Source organism: Nyctibius grandis, chromosome 3 (genome assembly GCF_013368605.1).
Source record: "Nyctibius grandis isolate bNycGra1 chromosome 3, bNycGra1.pri, whole genome shotgun sequence".
Classification (NCBI taxonomy): Eukaryota; Metazoa; Chordata; class Aves; order Nyctibiiformes; family Nyctibiidae; genus Nyctibius; species Nyctibius grandis.
The window spans coordinates 109,363,827-109,382,957 of record NC_090660.1 but is presented as its reverse complement, the minus strand read 5'-3'; the positions used below and the strand labels follow the sequence as shown (position 1 = coordinate 109,382,957).

At 43.7% G+C, this 19,131-nt stretch overlaps 1 protein-coding gene across 1 annotated transcript in view; it reads left to right on the top strand.

Moving 5' to 3' along the window:
- Nucleotides 1–19,131, top strand: part of COL22A1 (collagen type XXII alpha 1 chain) — a 223,894-nt gene that overhangs the window by 202,414 nt on the left and 2,349 nt on the right. The window contains exons 51-62 of the mRNA XM_068396530.1: nucleotides 1,128–1,181; nucleotides 1,994–2,047; nucleotides 3,112–3,165; nucleotides 3,751–3,795; nucleotides 4,762–4,815; nucleotides 5,844–5,897; nucleotides 7,875–7,928; nucleotides 10,437–10,508; nucleotides 12,646–12,681; nucleotides 12,944–12,988; nucleotides 13,292–13,471; nucleotides 15,685–15,751. Coding sequence (XP_068252631.1) covers nucleotides 1,128–1,181; nucleotides 1,994–2,047; nucleotides 3,112–3,165; nucleotides 3,751–3,795; nucleotides 4,762–4,815; nucleotides 5,844–5,897; nucleotides 7,875–7,928; nucleotides 10,437–10,508; nucleotides 12,646–12,681; nucleotides 12,944–12,988; nucleotides 13,292–13,471; nucleotides 15,685–15,751 — 769 coding nt within the window. The remainder of the gene's footprint in view (nucleotides 1–1,127; nucleotides 1,182–1,993; nucleotides 2,048–3,111; nucleotides 3,166–3,750; nucleotides 3,796–4,761; nucleotides 4,816–5,843; nucleotides 5,898–7,874; nucleotides 7,929–10,436; nucleotides 10,509–12,645; nucleotides 12,682–12,943; nucleotides 12,989–13,291; nucleotides 13,472–15,684; nucleotides 15,752–19,131) is intronic.

The window sequence follows — 19,131 nt, the reverse complement described above, 5'->3', positions numbered from 1 at the left end:
ATTACCCCTTGTCCTATTGCAACAGGCCCTGCTGAAAAGTTTGTCCTCATCTTTCTTATAAGCCCCCTTTAAGTATTGAAAGGCTGCAATGAGGTCTCCCTGGAGCCTTCTCATCTCCAGGCTGAACAATCCCAACTGTCTCAGCCTTTTTCGTAGAAGAGGTGTTCCAGCCTTCTGATCATTTTTGTGGCCTTTCACTGGACCCGCTCCAACAGGTCCATGTCTTTCCTGTGCTGAGGGCAGATGCCAGGGCCTGAGACCATTCTCGGGCACCACTGAAAATACTAGTACAGATGTAACCTACAAGAAGTCCACGAAGAATTTTGCTACTGCTGTTTCCTTTGAAGGGTGTTCAGATGCTGCTTTATGACAATGCATCAGAAAACCCTGGGAGAGACAGGTAATCTGATTGATTCAGGTTGAAAAGGAAAAAAATGAACCTTCCCTGAGTAATCCTGTTGAGCTGGAACAGTTTAAGACTGTGTAATTCTGTGATTAATTTCTAGAGCAGGGTTTCCTAATGAGCAAGGTGCCCTTTGCAGATCCATTTCAACCTGAACTTCATCACCAGTGAATAGTGATGGTCCTTCTGATGGCTGTTATGAAATCAGTGAGTGCTCTCAGCAGAGGCTAGAGACTACATGGACAGGGTGACTGAAATTCTCTTTCAAATGCGTGATCAAGGTTGAGACACTGTGAAAGACCTGGGATGCTATTGTCTAGTCCTGTAGAGTAAGGGGATTTCTTGGGACTGTCAGCAAGGCACTTCTTATAACTACTCATGTGATAGGTATAAAATACTGATCTACTTCCTGGCTGGACACCTTATGCAGGAACTTAAGGACTAAATACTAAACAAAATTAAACTTAAATAAAAGTTACTGGTGATTTCAGTGGTTTCTCCATCTGTAACAACTTAAAACTAATACTAGATGTTTTATGTGAAGAGAAAGCCCTCCAGTTTAAACTAGAAGGAATTCAAGGAAACCATGTGCACTGTGTGACATGGGCTACAAGATCAGCTTCTCACAGTTGTCCCTTGTCAAACTCTACATTTGAGAAATCTGCATCTGATTGAACCATCTGAGGAGCTTGTCTGACCCACAGTGCTTCTGCTTTCTTCCCAGGGTAAAGATGGCCCTCCAGGTCCACAGGGCCCACCAGGGCTGCCTGGACTTCCAGTGAGTGCAATTCAACTCCTTCTCATTCAATACATTAAACTGTTCATAAACACATAGGTGTGTAAAACAAACAGGTGACATTTTTGAGGTGCTTTGAAAGCTGTGCATGATCTGTAATCTTATCTGTCTTGTCGTTGCTATGTCCTTGGTCCAGGACAGTGTGAATGCTGTATTTGTATTAAGCTAAGTCTTAATTACCAATGTGAATCAGGTCTGTTCCTTATCTGCCTCCTCATTGGAAGAAATACTCTTACGCAGAGCACAAAAATCAACTAATAGCTCCAGTGTAAGGGCACAAGAATTCATAGACTGGAATACTGTCTTTATCCGAATCCAGTCAAAATAATTCCTTTGCACTGACTCAAGTTCAAGTGCATCTTGGGCATAGACTTTTCTCTTCTGGAAAATGTATTAGTACATTTTGTGTTTTTTTAATCTGTCATAGGGATAGAGCCATAGCTATTTCTCGTGAAAGAGGCCTAGCTGAATGAAGATAATGTCTTTATAATGATTTATAACAGCTGTTTTTAGAATCCTGTTTTAAGATTGTTGGAATGGTCACCTTGCTGAAAAGGAGGAAACCCCTTAGACTTGCCATATTAGAAAGGGAAACAGTTTATGCTGTTATAGAGGTGTGGCAAGGAGAGGTTTATGGCTGAGCTGCAGAAATAAGGTAGTTTTTGGAGGGTTAGGCAAACTTAAGTATGCCACAGTGAAGCAGAGCTGTCACTGTGAAACTCACACTGACAAAAACCACATCAGTCTTTCCTATCAATTCCTTCCTTATACTCCGTTTTGCATTTCATTTACAGGGCATTGCTGGCAATGACGGCAAAGACGGCAAGCCAGGATCTCTTGGGGAACCGGTAATGTAATTTAAAACTGTTTCGCTCGGGCAATCAGAGCCTGCATCCAGTTATTGTTTTTGGAGCTGCCTATCTACATACTCCTTAGAGGGGGCAGGGAGCCTGTTTGCATGTCTTTTTTTTAACAGCAGAAGGATTATATTGTCTTGAGCAATTTATAAGAGTCACACGCTAACAATCTTGAAAAGAAACTGGGTTCTTTTACAGCTACCATAAATACACTAAAACTTAGCGATTCCACTTTTACAGCTACCGTAAATATTGCAGAGAAAGAAGGTTGTCTTGTAACATTAAATCTAGTGATTCATTTTTTTAGGTATAAGATCATGGGGCATAAAAAGTTTACAGGAGGTGTCTTTAAAGGAGCCTTTTCTGGATTGCTCTGACAGTTCTGTTGTTCAGGATTACAGGTTTTATATTTGATTTTCTCTACTTAGTCTGTACTTGCGTTTGTTGAGGGAAAAAAGCTGAGCCATGAAGTTTTCAGCCAAAAGGAAATGTTAATAAATTGGACAGTGACTGTTATTCCTTGCAACTGTGTTTGTTATATGAAGAATGTGTTTCCACTATCTGGCATTGCCAGCCTCTCTCCGTGACTCGTGAAATGGGATTTAGTGGTGCTGTGGAGAGCCAAGTCCCTGGTCATTAAGACAACCGGTATGTGGAGCAGCGCTTGTCACAGCAGCCGCACAGTTGTGTGCTTGCATCAAAACACCTCGTTTCTATGAGCAGATGATGATTTTGTATGTGCTGACTAGGTATTGGCGCAGTTATGGGTATTACCCCTCCGACATTAGAACACTGTAAAGGTGCACCAGTCCAAAGGTGTAAGCTGCCTTTTAACCTCAAAGGCTGTGCTCATGACAGTCCAGGTAGGGGTATGTATGGGAATGTCTGTCACTACTGTCCTCCTTGCATGCTCAGACTCTAATGTTGTTTGAGAAACCCTGGGCAATCACAGATCTCAGTGCTGTTATACCTAAGGGAGAAGAGTGAGAAGATTTTTCAACACAGAGAGATGGACCTGAGACTCTCACTAACATGAACATGGTTGTTTCCCATAGGGAAAGCCTGGAGAACCAGGGCTCCCAGGCCAGGAGGGTGCCAGAGGCTTACCGGTAGGTGCTTCTCTGAAGGGTTCAACCCTGTCACTCTTCTGTACTGTAGCTGGGAAGCTTTTGTTGAGCAGATGAGGTCCCTTACTGATGCAGACATATAACCAAAGAGCTGAGAATAGTCATGGCATTGTGACTAAATAAATAAATAAACAACAAAAATCGAACACAAGCATTTCCAAATCCTTCACACTTGGAGAAGAGTAGGTCTCTTAGAAGTTAAAGCACATAACCTCCTGACACACCTTCTACTAGAAGGCATGTTCACAGCTGTAGCCCTTGTGCTGTTACATGTCCTCTGAAAGGATGGGGACAATGAAATTTAGGGTTAAATAATCTATTGACTGGTCACACCAGGAATATACACACTGCAGTCTTGGTCTTGCAACCTAAGGAGCTATGGAAAGCTCTTCCTGTGATGTGGCCCTTCCTAATGACTCCCTGGCACATGGCAGCTCTGTGCTGACCAGTCCTCAGTAAACTTAGGTAAAATTGGGAAGTTTATTAAGTATACATTCAAGCTAGAGTTTTCTTAGTGTTTCATGAATCAGGGTAATGGATAATTATTGAATTTACTCTCTTTTGTAGGGTTTCAAAGGGCAGAGAGGAGATACAGGTCCCCCAGGTCCCCGGGTAAGTAACATGTACCGCATACATGACGATCATTTGGAGAAAGAATGTGTGAATTGAAGTTGACCTTTCTGAGGCAATAGGTAAAAATGATGACAGGTCTGTGTTTAATACGATTGTTTTCAACCGCAACCCCATGCATCACAACTATGGCATAAAATCACAACAGCTCTCTCCATTTCCTCTGCTGAAGTTCTGCTTCCAGGTAAGGTGAGGCAGCTGGTAGAGCTGAGTCCTCTGATGCTCCCTTTGAGATAGCCCTTTGTGAGAAAGCTTCAAGGATGCTTCCATACCACATCCCTCTGGTACAAATGCTGATGTAGAAGGGGAGGAAGCCTACTGCACTTGTTGGACAAGTATCAGCTCTCCTCCAAAAATGCCTAAGAAGTGCAAATTAAGTTGAGGGACAAAACTTACAGAAATGAGAACAAAAATGTCTCTAGCCCTTTGACTTAGTTACCTCTGGATCATAAAACCCAAAACTCAAGTCCTGCATGAAAAGTTGGTCTCCTCTCAGTTCTGAGCAATGCAGTACAAAAAGCTCCTGGGTATAGAAAGTGGAATACAAAACTGAACGTCCTTCTGTCTAGTTCTGGCTTTTTACAGGGAAATAACATGCTCTCCGTGTAGGAGCTTACCTGAAAAATCCAGTACTGGAGTTCCTCGTCTCTTCCTCATTACGGTAGTTTCTGTATCATGAATAGGTTGGTGGCTTTCAGTGACTGCACTAGCAGTAGCAAATATTCTGCTGGAAAGCAGTGAACTGCCTTGTGCATCACTTACAGAAGATGCTTCTGAGTTGTTTTTATAAGCTGCATGTCATGTATGATGTACGAGGCTCTTGTTGGCTTTAAAACGTTTTCACTGAGCTCAGTCCAATACTGCAGAAACTCCATAGCACTTGTAGTGGTGTTACTGGTCCGTCTTTGACCTTGAGCTGGTATCTCTTTCCTTTTTGCTGAACTGCAGGGGGAGCCAGGTGCGACAGGTCCTGCTGGTCGTGAGGGGCCACCAGGGAAGGATGTAAGTGTACCGTTTTGAGCAGAAACTAATCTCCTTCTCCCTGGCAAATGAAGATTTTAATTCACAGTGACCCTGACCTAAAACAGCTGCAGAAACTGCAATAAAGGGTGGATTGCTGCAGCGGTGCACAGGGAATGGTTTGTGCAAAGATCATTAGGGTAACAAAGAATTTGAAAGCCTTTGTCAGTGCTCAGCTGCCGACACTTAAATGTCAGCTATATCTTTGGAAAGGCAGAAAAAGCTGCACTGTTTAAATCCCAGGCTGCGCTGCATAGCTGTGGACCTGCTTTCTGCCACCCCTCTCCGAGCCGTGCTTCATTCTGCAGGTCCCACTGGGCCAAGTTCTATCACGGTTCCTCTGCAAAAGCTGTACCCTACTACGTGCATAGCTCCACTGAAATCTATGAAATACCTATGGAATAAGACGCTGCTGTTCAGAGGAAAGAGAGATGGTACAAACAGATCCTCTGACATTGTTAGTGTCAAATGCAGTCACATAACGAAGTCCTGGGAGAGCGCAGCTGACGTGGGATCCTGCAGCAGCTGCGGAGTGATGTACCAAGCGGCTGATGTGCCATTGCCATGGGACTTGGGGAAGTGGTTTCTCATTTGCACCCCCGTGTATCACTGGAAAAATGTTGTGCTGTAAAAGGTTCCCTACAAAGTAAAATGGAAGAGAGACCTAAGGGAACCCCGCAGAGAAGATAGAAGCAGGTCTTAAGCCTCCCTCAACAGAGAACAAAGTAGTCAGTTCTTGAGAAATACTAGAGAATCTCTGTCTCTGAGAAATCCAGCTTTAAGATAATAATGGCTTCTGCCTAAATCAGACTGCATTTAGTGATAGATGTTTAAAATTCAAAAGGCTGGTCTTCCTCATACATAACTGAGAGGGAGTAGTGAGACTTCTTAAATGCTGTTTCCCCCTAATATGTGAACAGTGTAATTTAGTAGGAACATTGTTAAATGCTTATTTGCTTGCCTCCATATCAGATCTTTCTCACTCACCAGAACACTTCTCTTCATTTTAGGGTGATACTGGTCCCATAGGACCACAGGGCCCTCGAGGACTCAGAGGGCAGCCGGTGAGTTTTCTCTCCTGACAAGCCATTTCTGGAGGTACATTGTGTGTAGTGGGAATGTCCTGCAGTCCAGAACTCTGTTTTGGAAGAAGAGTCTTAAGCAAGATTCAGGTGATGTTTGATTAAAACACTTTGCCTACTTTGAGAATGATAAATCGGAATGATATTGCTAGAAACCGATGAAGACTTGCAATAGTGTAATGGAGTGATGGTTGCTGACTCAGTGGGAAGAATAGTTTAATGGATTCTGCCAGGACTGCAGTGTCAGAAGGGCTCATATTCCCATTCTGCCTCTGGCATCTCACTTGCTTCTCACATGGCCTCAATTTTCAAAGGTAGACACTAATTGAGGTGCCCAGTTTGAGATATGTGGGGTCCAGTTGTGATATCATTCATTTTTGTCATGCCCTCTGTAATTTTTTTCTTCAAACAAAATGCATAATCTTAGGAAAAGGTTTGTTTAATGGAACATCTGTAGAGTTTTATTACAACTTCAGGGGAGAAATAGCAATTTGGTTGACATTTCAGAAAGTGTCATTTGGGATGGGTGAGAAATTACTTTTATTAATTTCATGGGTTTTTCAATTCTCTCTTAAATATCCGCCCTTTCTAAATTTGAATGCAGGTGTCTGTTGCTGAACCTAGGCACATCTTTAATATGTTGCAGTGAGTGATTTGATTTCCTTCTCAGAAGACCTGCTAGTGAAACAGATTCCACAACATGTTCCATAATCAGGGCAAAATGCTGATTCAGCCAGCAGTGCCAGGAGCTGGAGCAGCAGGTCCCTCTGAGCTGTGAGGGCAGGGGTTTAAATTAGACTGCAGGAACATATGGAGAGCTCCTGTGTCTACCTTGTATTTTATCTCATTATTCCTGTACTGCTGGCATCACTCACTAACATGTCATGCCCCTGCACAACACTAGCAATGAATAAAAAGATTAGAGGAGACAGAAATTATCATAACTCCAGGACATATTCTTTATGGAGAATAAATACTTGGAGTTTTGTATGTTGAAGGGCAAAGTATCAGTTTCTCTTGTTCTTCCTCTGCTTTGTTCTTCTCTAATAAGGAGCGTGAGGCATGATTTTGAATATTGCCAGTAAAAGGGCTGGTCTTTATGGTCAACTCCAATGCAGGGGAAAACATCTCTGCACAGTGAGTTGGGAGGAGAAAGGAGCAGGGTGTAGAATTTAATCTCCCCAAACTTTGGTCAGTGTAGATGGTCAGCTCAGCTACTTTGATAAGGAACGGTGAGAAACAGGTCCTTTTAATGATCATCTCAGAATGAGATGATTTGTCTCATTCTGAGTTGTTTGATGTCAGGCAAGTATCAAATGCCTCGAGGCTTTAGAATAAATGTTCCCCTCCATTCCTCAGAAAAGGGGAAGCCTGAGATGATTAAAAAACAGATGCCTGGCCTCTGGACCCTGATGCAGATGATAGACCTGAGAAGAGGATGGTAGGCAGTAATTTGCAGGACCTACCTCAGTCACTGGAGAGAGGAAGTTTTCTAACACAGGAAGATATGGGGGATCTCAAGATATCTGTCAGCTAGTGCAGAGAACTTTAACATTGATCAGTGAGTTGCCAAGAGGTGCTTCAAACGTGGACTAAAGGAGCTTGTCTGAGCACTGGTGACTTGAAGCAGCCATAGTAGGTGACTCCATCTGTCCAGGAGGATGCTGCATATGATAGGGATAGGGGTGAAGAAAAGAAGGAGGAGAAGGAGTGCTGGTTTTGTCCTCTTCAGACTAGAGGATTTGGGCCCACATCTCTCAATTTTTGTCCTGAGACGGGATCAGCCGTGCAATCGGGGATGCAGAAGTGGGATCAAATGGAAATAAGAGATCCTTACTCTGCAGTCTGTCAAGAGAGGAGGTTGTAAAATGCTAAAGAAAGCCCAGCTGGTGTAGCAGTGGGTGGATATTTTAAACTGTAGTACACGTTACTTTACTAACCTTTTCCCTTTTGACATAGGGCAAGAATGGATTACCTGGTTCTGCAGGAGAACCTGGCCCAGCAGGTAACCCAGTAAGTACCACAAAGGGAAACTCATGCAGCAAGGAGTGATGTCAAGGAGAGGTGACTGATGAAGTATAGATGGAGTGGTTTATGTGTAGCTGCTTACCACACTTGAAGTTGCCATGCCTGAAGATTGGTGATCTGAAAATCACTGGCTGGCCACAACATCGGAGGGGGCTTGGCTGTGTTCCTGGAATTGAGCTGCTAGCTGGGTCATCATTTTTCCCAGCAAAAGTTAAGTGTTCACAGAAAAAGGAAATGATTGATTACCTGGTATGGAAAAAAAGATTGACACGCCTCATCTTCACCAGTAGATTTAATTTTGCCAAGCAGAGACTGTGCAGCCAGCAGAAAGTTGTCACAAGGAAGGAGAGGGCCTCCGGGAGTTGGCAGACTGCCATTGAGGAACAGCAGCAGCAGAAAAATCCTCTCCAGGCACTTGGGGAAAGAGCAGACAGTGGGCAATAAACCAAGATCACGAAGCAGAAAACCCCCCTGGGGCCATGCTGTGTGGAAAAACAGCATGGTAATGAAGAGCTGTAAGGAGTAGAGTGGGGAGGTTTTTTTCTTCCCTCTGTTCTGCTACTGAAAATTCTTCAGGATTCAGTAAATCCATGCAAATGTACCTTTGTGTTCAGTAGCATCTATTGCAATGCAGGGCTCTTCCCTCTCTTTGTCCACCTAGACATTACAGCTTGCTGGGCTGTTAGATTCAGAGAGAAACAAAGGCATAGCAGGAGGATCTGAAAAATCGCAGCAGGACTGCGCTCTTTGTGGCCCTTACAATGCCATAAAGCAACCTCAGCCTCGCCACAGACTTGTGCCCTGAGCACGTGTTGCGTTGCTGCAGGGTTGTCTCCTACTAAGTGGTCTCAGTGAAGCAAGCAACACCTTTCTGCATGGGGAAGTGATAACTCACAGATTACAGGTGGAGCAGGAGTGGTGCAGTCTCGCAGCCTTTCTGCAGCTAAGAATTAGTGCTGCTGCTTTTTTCTCCTTGACGTAACTTCTTCTTACCTTCCTGGGACCACTGCCATTGCTTCTTATGCCGTGGATCCCCGCTGTTGCCTTTTCAACCTTCATTTCTTCTTCTCATCACGCCCACCCCTCTTCCCAATTCCTGTTACTGCTTTTTGGCTTTCTGGGTCTTCACCAGGCCACTGTGGCTTTGGGATACCCTGTGAGTGCTCAGTGGGGGTTATTTTCTAATCATCAATGTGTATCATATTACTTAGACAGTCAGCTAGTGACCCAGGGGCTTGCCAGGCAGCTTCCTGCACAAACACAGAACTACAGCACTCTCTGCTCCAGAGGTTTTATATCCAAAAATAACATAAGAGATTGAAAAAGGATAAAGTCAGATGGATGAGAAAGGGGAAACAATGAGACAGTGTTGGTCAGCAGAACAGACAGTCATCTCATCAGTATCCTCTGTCATTAAAATGAATCCTCTCCCTTTCATAAAGGTTATTATGGGAAGTACTTCCTTGTGCTATACACAAGTCCATTTATTTCCAGCCTTGTCCAGAAATGCACTAATTTCCTTCACAATGTGGTGTGACAAGCCAATATATTATATTTCTATTTTGAAAAAAAAAAGGAGAAGCAAGAAAGGTTATCATGGCAATAAGGGTTTCTTTTCCACTTTCACCATGGCTAACAAGGCAAAACCTGCCAGGAGCCTTCTCTCTTTTTGCATCTGCTGTTTGACAGTGCCCATCCCAATTCAGTGTTCATGCATAAGCCTGCATAGAGCAACGCAGCCCAGCCCCTGAAACCTCCAGGGCTGACTGCATACTCGAAAGCCATGTGCTTTCTGCCTGTCAGGTTCGTTGATGCTTACTTTACAAAAGATGGGCTTAAAATGAAGGCAAGTTTTACTCTACAAAGAAAAAGGGATATGTTCTGAATTAGGAGGTGGGGGACTAAGTTGTGAAAGAAAAGGTTAAAATAAGAGTAAAAAAAAATATCAGAAGTGTATATGAAATGGCTCTGTATCATGAACTGCCATTTAAGCTGCCCTGATCTGTAAGAAAAAGGGATAGTTTGGCAGAATATCACAGGAGATAAGTAAAAGGCAAGCATTTTTTTAAATTGAACATGGATATAAAGGCAAAAGAGCAACTCAGTAGTTGTCTGTTGATTGCATCCTCAGATTTGAGCAGTGTGACCATCTGCACTGTTTCCCTGTCGTCACCCATCACAGCATTTCCACTCTGCAACACCACCTTGTAAACCACGCAGTGCCAGAGTAGCCACTGAACATACCTCCTGTCACTTCCACAATTGTCACATCTTTTCATCTTTTCACAGGGACCCCACAGAGCTTATTAATTATGCAAGCACGGTGTTTGCAATCTGCTTTTCTAAATGGCTTTGTTCTTCCTTTCGTCATCAGTTTTGGGGGTCCTGCTGCTACAGTGAAATTTTCCATTTCCAATTTATCTGTAAATGCATGCTCTGGAAAAGAGATGTTGGAGAAAGGGCTGCTAGTGTCTGTCTCATTTCTGTCCTAAGGGTCCTAAAGGAAATAAAGGAGAAAACGGCAGCCCAGGACTCCCTGGCTTCATAGGACCCCGAGGACCACCTGTAAGTACATTTGGGGATTGAGTAGACATGCCAGTTACCTGCTTTTAAATGTTGGACTCATAAAGATGGGACACAGTCATCTTTAATGAGGTAAAAAAACATAAGCAGAACCCTTCTGACAGATCCAGAAGGCATAGGCTTTACTTCCAAAGGAAACTGGACTGCAACAATAGCATTTTTCTTATAGACAAACATCCATAATTTAATTTACTGAGCTGGTAGCTGTCAGTCAGCCCTGATAATGTATGCATTAATCAGGCTGGTTCAATAGTCTTCTTAATGTATTTAAGTTACTCAGACTATATCTCTGCATGAACCCCAGAAGGGCTAAATAGGGAAATTTCAAGTGCTGATAATAATATAGGTATTTCTGATATTTGCTATTCCAAGGAAAATTCCTTTGTAACCAGCAACAGAGGTACATCATTGCAATTAGAGCATTCATATATCTCCCAAAGTGATCTAAAATAATACCTATACATGTGAAAACATCACAGCCTTGAAATCCAATATCTTTAGCACTTCCAAGGAGAGTAAAATATGTTATATTCCACTGGAAGGATGAAAAAGGTGAATGTTAGGTAAATATTTTTGTTTCTAGCTCTGTTGTGACTTAGAATGAGATTTAGAAGGTTTTCACATGAATCTAGCAGAGCTGAATTTTCCACAGGATGATTCTTTTTTTCTTTTTTATGATTAAAAGGAGAGTTTTGTGATGAAGAGGAGAAAAGAATATTTCTCTGGAAAATTAATTTAAAGCAGCAAACAGAATCACAGAATCACAGAATCAACCAGGTTGGAAGAGACCTCTGGGATCATCGAGTCCAACCGTTGCCCTGACACCACCCTGTCAACTAGACCATGGCACTAAGTGCCATGTCCAGTCTTTTCTTAAACACATCCAGAGATGGTGACTCCACCACCTCCCTGGGCAGCCCATTCCAATGTCTAATAACCCTTTCTGAGAAGAAATTCTTCCTAATGTCCAACCTGAACCTCCCCTGGTGAAGCTTGAGGCTGTGTCCTCTTGTCCTATCGCTAGTTTCCCGGGAGAAGAGGCCAACGTGGTGGCCATTTAAAACTGAAATGGCCCTAAGGAATGCTCGAGTGAGTCTGATGCTGCCTAATTTGGAGCTGATATGATCACACATCTGTGATGAGTTACATTGCTCATGCGTACATGGGTGTATGCTAGCACTGTTGAAGTTGTTACATGTGTTTCCAGGTTATGGGAAAAATGTCACCTGCATGCTCACATTATAGATGTGATAATGTGTGTGGGTTATAAATGGACTATAAAGATGAATCTTTTCATTCATGATAGGGGAAAGTAGGCAGAATTTTAGCAATAAATAGTTTAATGTTTGCTTTGCTTTACCAGCGCACTTCAGGACTGCAGTGACTTTTTTTTTTCACCAAAATGCTGAAATGCAAAGATTATATTGCCTAATTATCACATTATAAATGCAGAGCATAGGAAAAAATCCTAATAGGGTGCTTGTTTAAATTGAGGTTATTTAGTATTGAGGATTGGACTAGATGACCTTTAAAGGTCTCTTCCAGCCCAAACCATTCTAAGATTCTACGATTATATGATACAGTTCTGAAACAGAGGCAAGCTTTCAGGCTCAAACTTGATTTTTATCACTGGTTCTGTATCTGTTATCACAGCTGGTGTAATACAAAATGGTGCCTCTACGTACAAAATTTACTTCCTTTACGTCTTTAGACTGTTATGGGTATAACATTGGCACTGCTTAAGCTAAACCAACCTAAGTAAAGTGTATGAAGCTTTGTGAAACATCTGTAAGAAAAAGAAATAAAATGTATTGAAAGCGGGAACACACTTTCAATGAAACATCCGTCCTGATGTCAGCTGGTTTGGTAGAAATTACTTCCTTTTATTTACAAACATTTACATGATATTCAGCTTTATTAAAAAGTGCTTTCTAAATAGTAGGATGTGCCTTTCCAGGGATAACCTATAGCAGTAGGATAAGGATAAATCATCCAAATGCACTGCTACGTAGCAGAAAACTTGAGCTCTAAACAGAAAGCAAGACTTGTGGTTATTAGGTAGGGTCTTTCTTCCCACTCCTTGCAGTGCGATGCTAAATTCACTCTCTGTATCTCTCAGGGAGAACCAGGAGAGAAAGGTCCTCCCGGAAAAGAGGTAAGATAAATTCTCAGTTGTTTCAAAGTAGGGCTAGCGTCTTGGGGGAAAAAAACATCAAGGATGCTACCTGGGTTGCAACAAATTGATTTTTTTCTTGAATTGTTGATATTTGAGAGCAAACAGGGAGCTTTTGCAAATCTGTGGGACTGATAGGGAAATAAATTTTCCCGAGGTCACAAGAATCATTGCAAAGGCATGTGCTTTATTATTTACTGTTTTTATGGATAGCTCTTTCACGCTCACCCTTGTTTTGTTGCAGGGTGCACCAGGGAAACCAGGTGAAATTGGCTCCAAAGGAGAGAGGGTAGGTTGGAGAATATTATTAGTTATTTCATTATGTTGAAATAAAGAGAGCTATTTTGATTTAGGGGCTAGGGGAAGAGGTCATTCAAGAGTGAAGCGTGGCCTGTAGAGATCTGCTGTACTTCCCACCCTCCCAGCCCTCTCTTTAATCATTCTCTGTCAGTAATAATTTGTGGATCATTTGTAATGCACCAGATGTTGTATTCAGTAACTTTGCCAGCTCAGCTGTTTGTGTTTTGCTGTGCTTGGAAATCAGAAGTTTGCCTCTTATTTTGTGTTGGTAAGGTCATTTTTTTTCACTTAGGGAGAGCCAGGCATCAAAGGCCAAAAAGGCCCTCAAGGAGAAAAGGGCCCTCCAGGTGACCCTGGGATACCTGGTCATAAAGGACATCCAGGACTAATGGGTCACCACGGACCCCCAGGAGACACTGGGCAAGTTGGACCTCCCGGTCCCCCAGGACAGCCAGGATTTCCAGGACCAAGGGTAAGACTGCCAGAGAAGGGCTTTGCACAGTAATGTTACTGCCACAGTGTGTGATCAGAAAACTGCCTAAGAGTACAGTAAGGCTGATTGATAGAAACCAGAGCAAGTGTGTATTTATAATGAGGAGGCAGCGTTTTTATCTCTTGGTACATAAAAAGGAGAGCTATAGCATATCTCAGGGATGTGTTGTGGGGGAGTTGGATTGAACTTCAGGGGAGCTGAGCAATCCAGACCTATAGCCACGGTGGCCAGTCCCTGACACCTTATACCCCTAAAAGCCTAAATCAGGTGATGTGACTACGGCCATGGGTCTAGACTCTGAAAAAGCTTCTTTCTGTAAGTGTGTTAATGAGCAGCATTTCATACGGAGGTCTTACGCCTTCCTCTGCTGCTGGTTGTTCTGAGAGACAAAATGCTGAGCCGTGGAAAAGTCACTGCTCTATTCCTGGAAATCCTGGAGTCAACTCATCAGAATTCATGAAATCCTATTTTTGTTTAATATTCTTTTTTTTTTCCTAACGGGGAACAATCTCGCTACTGAGAATGCCTGAGGGTAATGTATGTAGAAGAATGAGAAAAACTATCAACGCTGGTGAAGCCACTATGCCCATCCTGAGGATGAATTTGAGGTTACCTCAGAGGAAAATAAACAGTGAAGTAATCTCTGATGTAAAACACGGGTAAATTTTAGACAAAGCATTTCTTTGTGTGTCTCAACAACATGGAGATTTGATGAAATCTAGTCATGATTATGGAGACTAAATGCAACTAATAAGGTTAAAACTTGATAATTTGTAAGTCTTCCACCATCATGTTTATTTACTGGGATATTCACTAAAAGCCATCACAAATTGTCACTACTTAATGACAAAACTGTGTCTTTTGTCACCAACAAACATATCTTTTTCTCATGCAAAATTTGTGTTGGGAAGAAGGCAGCAAATAGACCAACTCTGTACTTATCAGCAATGTTATTGGTTAAAATTGAAATGTCTCTTAGCTATATAATAAAATCTATATTTTTTAATTAAGAGTAACTTCTGATTCCAAAGACCTCATGAGGTTTTTATAAACATGGAGGACACAGACTGCATCCTTGTATGTTGAAAGGATAGGTGTGATGGAAAAGCAACACTTTCAGGCAAATAGCTCATTCACAAAAGAAAGCAGGTTTTTGCTTGACCAGAAGTATTTTCAAAATTGGCAGAAATTCAAAGAATAACTTTAGCCAAAGAAAGAAAGGTGTATTTCAAGTGAAACATCTCACTTCATGATTTACAAAGGAAAACATTTGATATTGTTGGTTCAAAATGTTTTCTTTTTTAAATATCAGTAAATTCTTTCCTTCGAGTTTATGCAAAGACAAGAGTCTGATTAGCCTAAAAGCACTTCTTTTTTTTTTTTTTTTTTTATTTTCTTGGAAAGCCACAACCTAAAATATTCGTCTTCCAGCCCACCAAAAATGCTTTCATCATTTTTTCAGTTGGATCACCCGGAGTTGTTGTGCCCATAGCTTTGCATTTTGACAGCTATTACAGCTGTCCAACAGCATTGTTGCACAAAAGAGCTGAGAGAGGGGATGAAGGATAACATCTCTTGGAGGCTGGGTAGGGGACCAAGGCCAGGCAGCCTGATCCCCTGTCTCCCTTCAACAGCCTGAAATCAGGCAGAACCTTGTACTTGTTCAGAAGAATGGGTATATCATATGCATAAAATGGCTTCTGTTCCTCGAGATAAGGCCCATTGGCAGGCGATGCATCCAGAGTGTTTATAGCAAGTCTAGATACCCAAGTTAACTACCCTGGGAGCACATATGCTTCTCTCTGCAAGGAAACGTGCAGTGCTGAGGAAGGAGGTAGGCTCTCCACTATGGTCTAGTAGGGCAGAGGATGTCTCCTGGTTCAATTTCTACTACTTCTCCTATGAATGTATAGGAGGGAGATTTTTTCTAGGAAAGAGACAGTCACAGTGCACCAACTACGCCTTCTGACCAGGCTCCCTGCTTATGCCTTTGAGCCCATGGCTTGCCATCAGGTTGGGAATTGTGGATGTTTTGAGTCCTTTTACATTCTTCTTTTAGGCAGTTCCTGCAGCCCTGTGTATGCAGTGGGTGATGAAATGCAACCCACTAAACCCTTTGTGGAGGGTTTCATTGGCATATCCCCTGGCAGTGATTATTATGTCTTGTTATTACTGTGATTATTACTTTCCAGGGGGAAACTCCATCTCTAGAGACTTTGAGAAGACTCATCCAAGAGGAGTTAGCCAAGCAGCTAGATGGTAAGTAGTCAGCTCTGGGAAGCCAGTAGGTATATCTGAGAGTATGAAGGATGCTTTCCATAGCTGTGGTGGTGTAACTGGCACCTGAACCTCTCCTGGTTACGGAGAGCGATGTGACGAGCCTGCCTGGAAAGAGGAGGGCGTGAAATGAAATGCACTTAGCAAGCTTTACTGTTTCCCAGGATTGATGTTCCCAGCAATAGTACAGGGACTTTCTTCATTCCTCAGCCCAAGGCCATTGCCTGTGCTAATCACCTTATAGCTTTTTGCTATGTGAACAGCTTTGCTGCAGGCTTATTATTGCAGATGCCTGGGCTGAGGTGGTAGGACACGAGAAGATACAAATTAAAACAGATAAAACTTGGGGTCCTGGAAGAGAAAGTAGAATCATAGGATCATAGAATTGTTTAGGTTGGAAAAGACCTTTAAGATCATCAGGTCCAACTGTTAACCTAACACTGCCAAGTCCACCACTAAACCATGTCCCTAAGCACCACATCTACACATCTTTTAAATCCCTCCAGGGATGGTGACTCCACCACTGCCCTGGGCAGCCTGTTCCAATGCTTGATAACTCTTTTGGTGAAGAAATTTTTCCTAATATCCAATCTAAACCTCCCCTCCCCTGGCACAACTTGAAGCCATTTCATCTTGTCCTGTCCTTTGTTACTTGGGAGAAGAGACCCATACCCTCCTTGCTACAACCTCCTCTCAGGTAGCTGTAGAGAGCAAGAAGGTCTCCCCTCAGCCTCCTTTTCTCTAGACTAAACAACCGCAGTTCCCTCAGCCATTCCTCATAAGACTTGTTCTCCAGATCCTTCACCAGCTTCATTGCCCTTCTTTGGACTCTCTCCAGCACCTCGATGTCTTTCCTATAGTGAGGGGCCCAAAACTGAACACAGTATTTGAGGTGCGGCCTCACCAATGCTGAGTACAGGGGGATGATCACTTCCCTAGTCCTGCTGGCCACACTGATACAAGCCAGGATGCTGTTGGCTGCCTTGGCCACCTGGGCACACTGCTGGCTCATACTCAGCCAGCCATCGATCAACACCCCCAGGTCCTTTTCCACCGGGCAGCTTTCCAACCACTCTTCCCCAAGCCCGTAGCGGTGCATGGGGTTGTTGTGCCCCAAGTGCAGGACCCAGAACTTAGCCATGTTGAACCTCATACAATTGACCTCAGCCCATCAATCCAGCTTGTCCATATCCCTCTGGAGAGCCTTCCTATGCTCAAGCAGAATAGTAATCAGAGTAGGACGTAAACTTGTTTATGAGGTCCCAGCTGGAGGAGAAATGTTCCTGATTTCTGGCTGCGACATTTGATACTCAGCAGTATGAGAAGAGGGGTTGGAGTGGATGTGGACTGATGCTTCTGGGACCCCTGAGGCCCCAGAAGAAGTCAGGATAGAGGAGGAATCTGTCTTGGTTGATGAGGGCTGGGTCAGGGACCAATTAAGCAACCTGGACGTCCATAAATCCATGGGCCCTGATGGGATGCACCCGCGGGTGCTGAGGGAGCTGGCGGAAGTCATTGCTAGGCCACTCTCCATCATCTTTGCTAAGTCGTGGGCAACGGGAGAGGTGCCTGAGGACTGGAGGAAAGCGAATGTCACTCCAGTCTTCAAAAAGGGCAAGAAGGAGGAGCCGGGTAACTATAGACCGGTCAGCCTCACCTCCATCCCCGGAAAGGTGATGGAACAACTTGTCCTTGGTGCTGTCTCTAGACACATCAAGGATAGGGGGATAATTAGGGGCACTCAGCATGGCTTCACCAAGGGGAAGTCATGCTTAACCAACTTGATGGCCTTTTATGAGGACGTAACCCGGTGGATAGATGATGGTAAAGCTGTGGATGTGGTCTATCTCGATTTCAGCAAAGCCTTTGACACTGTTTCCCACAGCATCCTCGCAGCTAAACTGAGGAAGTGTGGTCTGGATGATCGGGTAGTGAGGTGGATTGTGAACTGGCTGAAGGAAAGAAGCCAGAGAGTGGTGGTCAATGGGACAGAGTCCAGTTGGAGGCCTGTGTCTAGCGGAGTCCCTCAAGGGTCGGTACTGGGACCAGTACTATTCAATATATTCATTAATGACTTGGATGAGGGAATAGAGTGCACTGTCAGCAAGTTCGCTGATGACACAAAACTGGGAGGAGTGGCTGACACACAGGAAGGCTGCGCAGCCATTCAGAGAGACCTGGACAGAGTTGGGCGGGGAGAAATTTAATGAACTATAACAAGGGCAAGTGTAGAGTCCTGCATCTGGGCAAGAACAACCCCATGTACCAGTACAAGTTGGGGGCAGAGCTGTTGGAGACCAGCGTAGGGGAAAGGGACCTGGGGGTCCTAGTGGACAACAGGATGACCATGAGCCAGCAGTGTGCCCTTGTGGCCAAGAAGGCCAATGGCATCCTGGGGTGTATTAGAAGGGGTGTGGTTAGCAGGTCGAGAGAGGTTCTCCTCCCCCTCTACTCTGCCCTGGTGAGGCCGCATCTGGAGTATTGTGTCCAGTTCTGGGCCCCTCAGTTCAAGAAGGACAGGGAACTGCTAGAGAGAGTCCAGCGCAGAGCCACGAAGATGATTAAGGGAGTGGAACATCTCTCTTATGAGGAGAGGCTGAGGGAGCTGGGTCTCTTTAGCTTAGAGAAGAGGAGACTGAGGGGTGACCTCATTCATGTTTATAAATATGTAAAGGGCAAGTGTCAAGAGGATGGAGCCAGGCTCTTCTCAGTGACATCCCTTGACAGGACAAGGGGCAATGGGTGCAAGCTGGAACACAGGAGGTTCCACTTAAATTTGAGGAAAAACTTCTTTACTGTAAGGGTAACTGAACACTGGACCAGGCTGCCCAGAGAGGTTGTGGAGTCTCCTTCTCTGGAGACATTCAAAACCTGCCTGGACGCGTTCCTGTGTGATATGGTCTAGGCAATCCTGCTCCGGTAGGGGGATTGGACTAGATGATCTTTCGAGGTCCCTTCCAATCCCTAACATTCTGTGATTCTGTGATTCTGTGATTCTCTCAAGGTACATGAATTGCAGACCACTACTGACCCCATCTACAGTGAAATGCTGAGCTGTGGGGCTTCTCCTCACACAGGTCTTGGAGCAGCTGAAATGTAGCTATGGGCTTTTTTCTGAGGCTAAAGATCATGGTTCAATGTAGTGATTTACACTCTCTCAGACTTCAAATTCCATGGCAATCTAATAGCATTCAAGATTTTGGATCAATGAAGAGAAGATAGAAAAAACTTCTTCATTCTGTAAGACGTTTTTGTGATGCTGAGTATGTCTTAAGAGCTCTTTAGGCTGCTCAGGGTCTGAATCTGGAAGTGGCAAGCTGTGTGCCTGTATGGAAACTGGAGAATATGCTGACACAGGGAGC